Genomic DNA, 12,534 nt, shown 5'->3' with positions numbered 1-12,534 from the left:
GCCTATTTGGTGAAAAGACCGGAATACCCCTAAGGGGTATTTCGGTTTACAGCCAATCTTGCTAAATTCAAGAGAGTCAATGAGGCTTGGTTCTTCATGAAAGGTATGTATACTCAACGTGACCTTGCTAGACCTTTTCTTACAAGAAAAGGTAAGAGAAACTAAGGAGATATGAGTATTAAGGACTATTATAGTGCCCTATCCTAATTATGGGATGAACTTGCCCTTTTCGAACCACAATGGGAAGGTAGTGCTATTGCCACGAGGCAAGAACAAATGGAAAGAGAGATTTTTCCAATTTATTCATGGGCTTCAGCCCGAGTTTGAACAACTAAGAGGGTCCCTTCTTCAAAGGGCCTCTACTCCTCTTAGTGAAATATTAGCCGATTTATGCCAAGAAGAAACTCGCTTGGCTTTAAAAATGGATGTTGATGAAGTTCATGCGGTGTCAAGACCGGGAAATAATGTTAGGCCATATAAACCACCTCATTTCTTGAAAAATAATAATGAACGTGGAAGAAGAATTATATGCCATCATTGTAATGAATCGGGCCATATTCGGCCGGATTGCCCTAAGCTCAAGAAAAGGGTGGCTTCCGTAGGAGAGACTCCAAACAATTCAAGTGAAGATTCCAAGAAAGATGGAGATATAAAAGATTCTATTACACATTTTACCGAAACTCTCCAACAATTCATAAGGATGAACTCATCTACACCTTCCACCTTCAGTGCCGCAATCTCATCTATCCCAGGTATGTTCTCTTGGATCAGGAGCCTCCTTTCATATGACTCCGAATGCATCTCTTTTATCAAAACCAAGACTAAATACATTTAAATCCTATATTTCCACTATCGATGGAACATCTTTAGATCTTGAAGGAATTGGGAACCTTGAAAGTCAAAACAAAGAATTTTGGGTTCCAAAGATAAGAATTATTTTAAAACTTAACTTAAATCTCTTTTCAGTTTCTCAAATCACAGATTTTGGATGTCTCTTTTTCACCTACCCATTGCTATGTGCAAGATCTCCAGTCCGGGAAGCGGATTAGGCAAGGCCATAGAAGAGGAGATCTATATTATATGGATTTTTTGACTTTGCGATCCAAATCTTTTTGTAATCATGTTCAATCCAAAAATATTGAGACTTGACACAAAAGGCTTGGACATCCTAGTATTTACAAGTTGTATCTTTTACCATTTTTGAAAAAAAATTGTAATGAAAATACATTTACTTGCAATGATTGTATACTTGGCAAAATACACTTGTTTATGTATTCACGTAGTAACTCCATTTCAAAAAGACCATTTGAACTTGTGCATTCCAATGTATGAGGACCGACACCCGTTATGTCCAAAGGAGGATATTCTTACTATGTTACTTTCATTGATGACTTTACTAGATACACGGGTGTATTTTATTAAAAACAAATCTGATGTCTTCTCTAATTTTAAGGAATTTCATGTTTTTATTCAAAATCAATTTCAAAACAATATAGCTATTTTTAAATCCGATTTCGAAGGTGAATACATGTCAAAAGATTTTTAAAATTACCTTGAAATAAATGGAATTATACACCAAAGATCTTGTTCAAAAACCCCTCAACAAAATGGTTTAGCCGAAAGGAAACATCGGCATCTAATTGAGACAACTAGAACCCTTCTTGTTTCTAAAAATGTTCCTAAAATTTTTTTGGCCGAAGCTATTCTTAGTGATACTTATCTTATAAATAGTATGCCTTCTTCTTTAAAAAATGTTTTCCCTTTTGAAAAATTATTTAAAATATCTCTGGATTTTAAAAGACTAAGAATTTTTTGATGTAAGTGCTTTGTTCTCTTTCAAGAAGAAGACAAATTATCACCAAAAGCCCTTGAATGTGCTTTCATCGGCTATGGTGAAAATAAAAAAGGCTATAGGTTTATGATATACGAAATAATAAGCATTATGTCTCAAGAAATATAACTTTTCTTGAAGACCAAAGTGGTTTTGAAATTCACATATCTAAAGAAGACATTGATTAATCATTCCTATTTGACTTAATACCTAAAACTAAGTCGCAAAATGATTTAATTTGAGACAATACCTGTAATGATACTTTGCATCACAATAATGATATGTCACATATTATTGATAATTCTCACAATGAGAGTCTTAATGATATTAATGTGTATGCATGGTGTGAGGGAAATGAACATCAAAAGGAGTTTGAAAAATATTCTCAAGATTTCTCCCTAGATGAACAAGTTGAAGAAAACCAACTTAGGAGATCCTCTCGAACTAGTAGACCTCCACAAAAATTTGTGTCATATGACTTTTTTTCTCCTACACATAGAACTTGTCTCATGATAATACATTCTTATTATGAACCTTCCACATTTAAAGAAGCCAAGGAACACCCACATTGGATTGAAGCTATGAAACTTGAGTTAGAAGTACTTAACAAAGCAAACACTTGGACCATTGTAAGTCAACCCTTAGGAAAAAAGGTTATTGGGTGTAGATGGGTATATAAGGTCAAAACCAAGAGCGATGGAACTCTACAAAGATACAAAGCTAGGTTAGTTGCTAAAGGCTACGCCCAAGAATATGGGATTGATTATGAAGAAACCTTTGCCCCAGTAGCTAGGAAGATTAGTGTGCGAACTTTAATCACGTTAACATCTATTAAAAAATGGCTTATTTATCAACTTGACCTTAAAAATGCCTTTTTAAATAAAAATCTTTGTGAAGAAGTGTTTATAGATCGTACACTGGGTCTTGAGATTGGAAAAGGGAATGTTCTAAAAATTAGTAAAGCTCTTTATGGTCTCAAACAAGCTTCAAAAGCTTGGTATGATTTATTTAGCAAATTAGTTCTTACTAATGGTTTTTCTTCTTGCTATATTGATATTGCTTTGTTTGTTAAGACTAAGGGGAGCACATAACAATATTATTGTTATATGTGGATGATATGATCATCACTGGTAATGATAAAAAAGGCATTGAGTGTATTAAAAATATTCTAAAAGAAAATTTTGATATGTCTGACCTGAAAAGATATCGTTATTGGGTCTTGGACCCAAGTTGGGTCTGTGCAGGACCAGACCTGACTTCTGTACTGGATCGGGTCTGGATCCAAATGATATAAGTGTTGTAATTAAGTTTGTTGTTAGAGGGTATTTTCGTACCCTAAAACTATGTCTTAGTTATATACTCAAAACCTAATACAAACGAAGATACGTTGATTTCCCTTTAACGAGTTTTCCCTGCAGCCTCTTATCTCAATATTTCGTTCCCTCTTTCCTGCACAGGTGAACGTGGAGATCTCCTTTTTCTAATATGGTATCAGAGCGGTGTTGAAGCTGGACCTCAGATAGTATTCCAGAAATATCGACCTTCAGTCCTCTCGCCTGCGTGCGTCTTCTTCCTCCTTTATTTCTATTTCAGTTCTGGTAAGATCGATAATACCTTCTTCTTCTTAACGACATCTCCTCCTTCTCTTCCGTCAGCGTCTTCTCCTTCTCTTCTTTTGTTTTAGATCTGATTCTCTCGAAATCAGTCTTTTCCTTACCCAAAAGGGATTTTCAAAAATATTGACCTTCAGCTTTTCATTTGGTTCTTCTTCTTATTTGGGTTTGTCGACGTGAAGAGAGGCAGACCAGTTTCCTTCACTCGATCTCCATCTGCACGATCCTTTATTTTGAATCTTCTCATATTTCTGTTTCACAGTCCTTTCATATTTCTGTTTCACGATCTTACTTAATCTGAAATCGTTTCTTCAGATTAAGTGTTGTTTCATGTTTTCAGTCTGAATATTTTACTCTCTAAAATCAATATTGTATTGTTTCAGTTTGCATTACTTTTATCTTGAAACATTCATAACCTTGTTTCACGTTTTCATTGAATCTGACATTGATTCAATTTTGATATTTAGTTTTGTTCAATTTTCTTTTTCTGACCATCCTCGAAAAAAAAAAGGACAGAATATTCGAGTGACTGATTTTGTCTGACCCAAGCATTTCTTCATTTCTCTTTCTTCTTTCCTTTTCCACAATATTTTCAAATGGAGTCATCTTTCCCGCAGTCAGGTCTTTCCTCTAATTTTCTCAGCCAATTGGTATCTGAAAAGCTGAATAATTCCAACTTCTTGACCTGAAAAAGGCAGATTGTTCCTTTTATAAGGAGCTGGTCATCTGGATGGATCGGTCTCCCCCCCCCCACCCCTCCAGAGCTCACTTCGCAGGAAAAGACGGACGATAAAGGAGCGCAATCTATTATTCTTCTCAAAAATCCAGATTATGTTGCTTGGATGAAAAGAGATCAAGCATTAGTGGCATACATCACCTCAACACTCTCACAGGAAGTTCTTGTAGCTATTCCCGATGATTGTTCAGACAAAGAGCTATGGGACAAGCTAGTTCAAACATATTCGCAAATCTCCGAAGCGAGAATTGTGTTTCTCAAGCAAGAATTTCAAATGTTAAAGAAAGATTTGATGTCTATTATGGAGTACCTGAATAAAATGAAAGGCATCACAGATCAGCTGGCTATTGTGGGATGTCTCGTCAGTGATAAAGACAAGGTGCAGCAGACCTTGAGTGGTTTGGGTCCAGACTATCATGTTCTGATGACATCTTTATTGTGTCTCCCAGAGCTTCCAAAATTTGAAGATCTTCGTGCAAAGCTACTGTAGTATGAAATAACTCTGAAAGGATTTTCTGAGGACGCCCATGTGCATTCAGGAACTCAAGATGTGCTGGCCACAGGGCTGACTTATGGTAAAGGTAGAGGAGGAAATTCCTTTCGAGGAAGGGGAGGACAAGGAAGAAATGCTTTTGGGGGTCGTGGTCTTCTTCCAACGCCCAGTATACAGGGACAAAAGCCTATTCCTACTTGCTTCCTATGCAATAAGAAAGGGCATATTAAAGCAAATTGTTGGTTCAACCCTCAAAATAAGGGAAAAAACCCACAAACATAGGCTAAGAGGGATGGAGAAGTAAAGGAGTTGCTATTGGCAGGCTTGAATATGAAACAAAATGATAAAGGCATTTGGTACGTCGACTCTGAAGCAACGACCCACGTCTCGGGTGATGCGGGTAAACTCTTGAATATTACTTCTTATGTTGGTAAAAATAGCATAGTCACAGGAGATGGTTTTCATTACTCCATCTCACATATTGGAAATGCCATTATACCCATGTCCAAGTCTTCTCTTAATCTTTCTAACGTTATTCATGCTACTAATATTCAAAAGAACATTGTTTCTGTCTCAAAACTTGGGAGACATTCGCTGAGGGAAAGAGATGAGGCAACATGTACATCTTTTAAGAAGATCCCTCCTCTGTTCATTCTGCCTATTCATCCTTGAAGCCTCATCAGCATCCATCTTTTGTTTCTTCCGAATATGTGTTTGCCATCTCCGAATGTAATAAGCCAACTCTTTGGCATAGTCATTTGGGTCATTGTGGTCGTCATTTTATTGAAAAACTTGTCTTGAATAATTTTATTCCCAAGTCCAGTCTGAGTTCAGAAGCCAGTGATATAAAGTGTCCTAGTTGTCATTTATGTAAGAGTCGTGTTTTGCCCTTCAATTCAATTAATAAGAGAGCTTCAAGGCCCTTTGAGGTCATATGTTCTGATGTCTGGGGTCCTGCCCCAATTGCTTCTGTTTCTGGTAGTAAATATTACCTTATCTTCGTTGATAGTTATTCACGCTATACTTGGATATTTTTCATGAAGCACAAATCAGAAGTTTTTGGATTGTTTCAAAATTTGCATTCTTTTGTCCGAAATCATTTCTCTACCAGCATTCTCAATTTCCAATGTGATGGAGGGGGTGAATTTTCTTCTAGTGATTTTGTTGGTTTTCTTCAACATAATGGGATAAAGAGAAGAGTGTCTTGCCCACATACACCTCAACAAAATAGGATTGCTGAGAGGAAGCATCGACATATTGTTGAAAGTGCGATGAGCATGATGCACGGGAGTAATCTCCCTATTACCCTATAGACAGAAGCTTTTCACTCTACAGTCCATGTGAAAAATTGATTGCCCATGACCATTTTAGAAAATAAGTCACCATTTTTCTCTCTATTTGGCATACAATCCGATTATCATGAATTATGTGTGTTTGGATCTGTTTGCTATGTTCACGTTGACAGCTCATTGAGACACAAGTTTCAAGACAAAGCCTTAAAGTGCAGGTTTGTGGGATATGCTGAAGACTATAAGGGGTATAGGTGCTATGATCCATTGAGCAAACGTATCAAAATATCAAGGAATGTCATTTTTGACGAAATGAATTTTGACAATCAGCCTGCTAACTCAAGCCTTCATGTTGCTGACTCAAGTCCCATTGTTGAGGTGTACTATCCATGGTTAAATTCTGAACTCTTCTCCAATGCTAGGGAAGATTGTCCTACAGATTGCAGTCAAACGGAGATATGTGAGGAATCAGCAAATATATCCCAACCAGAAGAGGTTACCACACAAAACTTGGAACCAGTAAGGTATAAGGGTGTTGTATACACCCGGCGAGAGAAAGAGCCCTCATCTATTCCTTGCGCAGATACGGGTCCTTCTACTCCCGCTCCACAGATGTTGGACATCAGAAGATCATCCCGGACCCGACATCCGCTTGACAGGTGGGTAAGCTATGATTTTCAACTGTTCCTAACGTCCATAAATAAAGAGGATGAACCTCTAACGCAAGTTCTAGAAGATGGGTCGAAGCAATGAATGAAGAAATTGAAGCCTTACATGAATGTGGTACATGGGAGGTTGTGCCTAGACCACTAAATAGAAATGTGGTTGGGTCAAAGTGGGTGTACAAGATAAAATATAAACCAGATGGGAGCATTGAAAGGTATAAAGCTAGACTTGTAGCAAAAGGATTCACACAAGAACAAGGATAGGACTTTGATTAAACTTTCAATCCTGTTGTTAAGATGGGAACCATTCGTATTGTGTTGAGTCTAGCCATTGAACATGGATGGACATTGAGTCAGTTAGATATAAAAAATGCCCTTTTACATGGGGACTATATGGAACAACCCATTGGGTATGCAGAACAAGATGTCAATCAGTATGTATGCAAGCTGAAAAGAGCACTCTATGAATTGAAACAAGCTTCTCGGTCCTAGTTCGAGAGTTTTTCGTTAGAAATACAGAAGCACGGTTTCTCTCGATCTCTTCTAGATCACTCATTATTCATCCACAATGAACGAGAGGTCACCACTCTTCTATTGATATACGTAGATGATATCATTATCACAGGGAACTGTAGAAATCATATTGAGGAAGTAAAGAAGTTATTAAATCAGAGATTCAAAATAAAAGATCTGGGAGAGCTGCGATACTTTCTTGGGGTGGAAGTTGATAAGACATGTGATACACTTACTCTTACTCAACACAAATACACGATGGATATTCTTAGTAGGGCAGGCATGAAAGATTGTAAGTCATTGGCAACTCCAAGTATCATCCATCTGAAATTGAGTTCTAAATAAGAGGATTTATATGGAGATCCCACTAGGTATCGCAGCATAGTTGGCATGCTGCAATACCTGACCTTTACTAGACCCGACATAGTGTATTCGGTTAATCAGGTATCTCAATTTATGCATTAACCTCATACACTGCACATGGAGGCAGTTAAGCGAATACTTCGTTATGTACAGTTGGTGATGGGCTGATGTACAGGAAAAGTGAATTAAATCCAAGTGGCAATGAAATCATTATTTATGCTGATGTTGATTGGGCGGGTGACCCAGATGAACGACGATCAGTATCTGGTTATTGTAGCTTCATTGGATCGAGCATGGTGTCTTGGAGTAGTAGAAAGCAAAAGGCGGTTGCTAGGTCGAGTACTAAGGCTAAATACAGATCGATAGTTGTTGCCACTGCCGAGGCTACATGGATAAGACATCTCCTAACAGAGATGGGAGAACCGATTACTCGATCACTTCTGTTGTGTGATAATCAAAGTGCCACCAATATGTCTTTTAATCCCATCCACCATAGTCGAGCAAAGCATATTGAGATAGATCAACATTTTGTGAGAAAAAAGGTTGAAGAAAAGGAGATTGAGCCTATGTTTGTGCGAACTGAAGAGCAAGTTGCGGATATTTTCACCAAAGGGCTGACAAAGGACAGATTTTGGTTTCTGAAAGGCAAATTGTACATGGTCCACGACCATGCACAACTTGAGGGAGGCTGAAAAGATATCGTTATTGGGTCTTGGACCCAAGTTGGGTCTGTGCAGGACCAGAACAGACTTCTGTACTGGATCGGGTCTGGATCCAAATGATATAAGTGTTGTAATTAAGTTTGTTGTTAGAGGGCATTTTTGTACCCTAAAACTGTGTATTAGTTATATACTCAAAACCTAATACAAATGAAGATACGTTGATTTCCCTTTAACGAGTTTTCCCTACAGCCTCTTCTCTCAATATTTCGTTCCCTCTTTCCTACACAGGTGAACGTAGAGATCTCCTTTTTCTAACATGACCTTGGTTTTCTAAGGTATTTTTTAGGGATTGAAGTTGCATACTCTCCTAGGAGGTATGTTCTATCTAAGATGAAGCTTGCATCAAACATTATTGCTTGGTATGGGTTAATTGATGACAAGAAAATGAAGACTCCAGAAGTTATCAACGCCAAGATGAGAGCCAATGATAGAAACCCTTTAACAAATCTCACTCCTTATCGTCAGTTGATTGGTTCACTAACTTATTTATCTATCATCAGGCCAGATATTACTCATGTTGTGCACATTGCAAGTCAATTTCAGACCTCTCCTACTTCAATTCACATGGCAGCAGTTATGAGAATTATTTGATATTTAAAGGGCATCATAACAAAAAGATTATTCTTATCCTCCTCTTCATCTCTTAATTTACTTGCTTATACTGACTCTGATTGAGGGGTAACCCCGATGATCGTATTTCTACAACAGGTTATTGTGTGTTTCTTGGAGAGTCACTAATTTCTTGGAGATGTAAGGGATTATTCTTATCTTCCTCTTCATCTCTTAATTTCATTGCTTACACTGACTCTGATTGGGGGGGGCAACCCCGATGATCGTATTTCTACAACAAGTTATTGTGTGTTTCTTGGAGAGTCACTAATTTCTTGGAGATGTAAGAAGCAACAAAAAGTTTCTCTTTCTTCCACAGAGGCTGAGTATCGAGTGATGGCTACCACCACCACTGAACTTGTCTGGTTGAGAAGCTTACTCAAAGATCTGGGCATCCTCTTCTCCACTCCTTCGAAGTTGTGTTGTGACAACAAGAGTGTTATTTACATTGCTAGCAACCACACTTTGCATGAGCGAACAAAGCATATAGAGATGGATTGCCACTATGTTCATGATGAATTCTTACGGGGTACCATTCAACTACCCTATGTTGCCTCTGAGTATCAGCTAGCAGACTTCTTCACCAAAGCCTTGCCATCGCCTTGCTTCTACTTTCTCCTTAGCAAACTCTCGATGATCTCATCGTGTGTTTGAGAGGGGTGTTAAATTATATCATCTAAATTACATATATCCACATATATTTAGATTGAGACACATATACATATATATATATATGTCTATGTGTCTACCTAAATATACTTAGATATATATATTATTTTCGTAATACCCACTAGGGGTAAAATAGTCATTTTATTGTATTCACACATATTCATCTTTTTTCCTTTTTCTTTTTCTTTTTGTATTTTTCTTTTTACTTTTTTTTTCTTTTCATTCCATTGAGAGGGGTCCACACATAGTCATTGGACCCCTCCAACGACTCTATGGGAGCCCCTCCTTGGGCCCCATTTGTGTATAAATAAGGGGCAAAGCCACATGTATTTCTCAAGCTTCTTTGAAGCTATTCTTAAGTGAATGCTATGCTTTTTTAGCTCTTCTCTCTTTTTGCTCATTTACCACTTTGTGGTTTGTTGTAATTTTGTCTATTATTGGCTATTTGTTTGTGTGTGCATTTGCTAGTCTCTTTGAGACATTATTTCTCTTCATTAGCATTTTGTGACATTTTTTTCATCACCCAAAGCTTTTTCTTCATTTTCTTCCGTCTTGGTGAGCTTTAATTGTGGTTCCAGAACGGTGCCATATACATATCCCCAAAGTTTCTTGCCTTTGAGGTTGTTTTCCATAATGGCCATCCACATTCTATAGTTTGTCACATTCAATTTGAAAGAGAAGTCAATCTTTGCATCTTTGTCGGCCATTGCGGAAGAGTTGAAGAACACTAGTGTGAAGCTTAATCACACTAAAAAAAAAGAGATCTCAAAAGTGTTGAAACACCTAAGAGCTTTGATATCATGTAATGAAATACAAGTGTCAAAACCAATATCACAAAGTGACTACAAGGAGGCACAAATGCATAAGCAAGATGTCACTAATGGACCAAATAAAATGTGGGCAAATACCAAACACACAAAGTGAGAAGAGAGAACTTAAAATATAAGTCACAATGTATTGTAATATGCTTGAAAAAGCATTGAGAATGAAAGGGGGCACTTATCCCTTTTTATATAAAGAATGGGACCCTAGGGTGGCTCCCATAGAGTCGTTGGGGGGTATCTCTAATGTGGGCCCCTTACAATGATTAACTAAAAAGTAAAAAACTAAAATCAGAAAAATAAAAAAGAAACTAAAAAAATAATCCTAATGCCTAATGCGCATGCGTATTTGACAGTGAAGGAAAAAACTAAATTGCCCCTAATGGGCATTACAAAAGACAAAAGATAAAAAAGTGATAATATATATATATATATGGTATACATATATTTTAACAAGATCAACCAGGCCCAGATTCATATTTAGCCTACTTAAATTATTTTGCACTGGAATGGTCCTTTTGATTTTTCATTCCTGCAACATAAACTAAATTATGACAAACTCCGCCCATGTTCAGATTCAAGTACAACCAAACCCAACACAACAAGGGTGAATCAAAATATCAAGAGCGTAATTTATGCATGAGCTAAGTAGTTTGGCACCTGATATCCATGCTAACTAGTGCATGAGACTCATGAACCATGTTGTTTCCATATCCCACTCCTTCCTCTATGTTCCACCAATTACTTCATTTTGCAAAATAATTACGAACAGTTCCTGTCCGGATCTGTCCGGATTTACATATGTTTATTTACATATTCCGCACCGTCTGAACAATAAGGCCATCATAGCTATTATTAGTAACTTAGCATCAACAAGAACTAGCGAATTTGCCAACAAAAATAACATTCTGATTTACCAACTAAAGTCGTTAAAACCCAACATTTTTTAACAAGTCCATCACGGATCAGTGCATATCACAACAACAGAAAAAACACCAAGTTCAAACCGATCTGGCAAAACCCAACTTCCCAACTTCTTGATGTTCTATGAGATTCTGTCCGATACTCGAAAATCGGGATCATGGAGATTTTATACATATCTTTACTCAATTACCAACAATGGCAAGGTCTTAAATCGTTCATTACGCATACACACATCCAATCAAATCCCATAAGCCGAGCAACAGCAAACAAAACCCACATCGTAGCTAAGCAACACCAACCCAACTCACCAAAATCCAACTCCGCCCAATACCAATTTCAGTAATACACCCCATTGTTCACATCCAATCATCAGAATCACCACCATTGTGACAAAACGCGCCGCCCTCTCCACGACGGCACCGACCAATAAAGAGAGGCAAACAAGAACGACCCAATTTTCCGGTTTCTTTCTTCTTCCCGGAGAGATGAAGAGAAATATATGTACATACATATCAAGAGCACAAGATCTAGTGAAACGAAGAGGTCCCCTCGTGCCAAAACAAAGAAAACGAGTGAGATACGAAAGGGGAGAGGATGAAAAAGAGGGCTCACCTTGGTTGGTACTGTTTGGGGGGATTGGTGATCTCTTGTTGGTGACTTCGGGGGACGATAAGATGTACGAGTCCGGGGACTCCATTCCCACAGCACCAACCTCCAACACCATCTCACGCGCTTCTTCCTCTTCCTTTTCTAACTATTGAACTGGGATCCTTGGGCCCCAAAATTTTCGTTTGGTCCTTTTTCTTGTAAAACTATCTTCTGCCGAGGATATATGTACCTTCTACTATCCACTGTACCGTAATATCTAATTAGAAATCACGGGGGTGTGGCAAAACCTGACACGACCCGCCAACCCGCCTCTTAGGCGGGTTTGGCTTAAACTAACCCGTTTAATAAACGGGTCGACCCGCCTAACTCGTTTATTAAACGAGTCGGGTTTGTGTTAGGAGTATGCCAACCCTGCTGACCGGTTTAATAAACGGGTTAGGCGGGTGGGTCAACCCGTTTACCCAAACCCGACCCGTCAACCCGTTTACCCAAACCTGACCCGTCAACCCGTTTATCCGACCCAACCCGTTTATTAAACGGGTTGGCGGGTCCTGTCGGATTACCCGTTTAATAAATGGGTCGGGTTCGTGTTTGCCACAGCCGACCAGTTTATTAAACGGATCGGATTTGGGTTGAGGTATGCTGACCCGCCAACCCACCGGGTCAACCCGACCCGA

At 38.3% G+C, this 12,534-nt stretch overlaps 1 protein-coding gene across 1 annotated transcript in view; it reads right to left on the bottom strand.

Annotated features, from left to right (window-relative positions):
• LOC149821751 (protein BTR1-like) overlaps window positions 1–12,060 on the bottom strand; it is a 46,629-nt gene extending 34,569 nt beyond the window's left edge. Inside the window, exon 1 of the mRNA XM_089980521.1 lies at window positions 11,861–12,060. Within this exon, the coding sequence (XP_089836647.1) occupies window positions 11,861–11,972 (112 nt within the window). The 5' untranslated portion in view covers window positions 11,973–12,060. The remainder of the gene's footprint in view (window positions 1–11,860) is intronic.
• Window positions 12,061–12,534: the final 474 nt, after the last annotated feature.

This window comes from Nuphar pumila, chromosome 11 (assembly GCF_984573655.1).
Source record: "Nuphar pumila chromosome 11, dmNupPumi1.hap1.1, whole genome shotgun sequence".
Lineage (NCBI taxonomy): Eukaryota > Viridiplantae > Streptophyta > Magnoliopsida > Nymphaeales > Nymphaeaceae > Nuphar > Nuphar pumila.
This window is presented reverse-complemented; position numbering and strand designations above follow the sequence as displayed.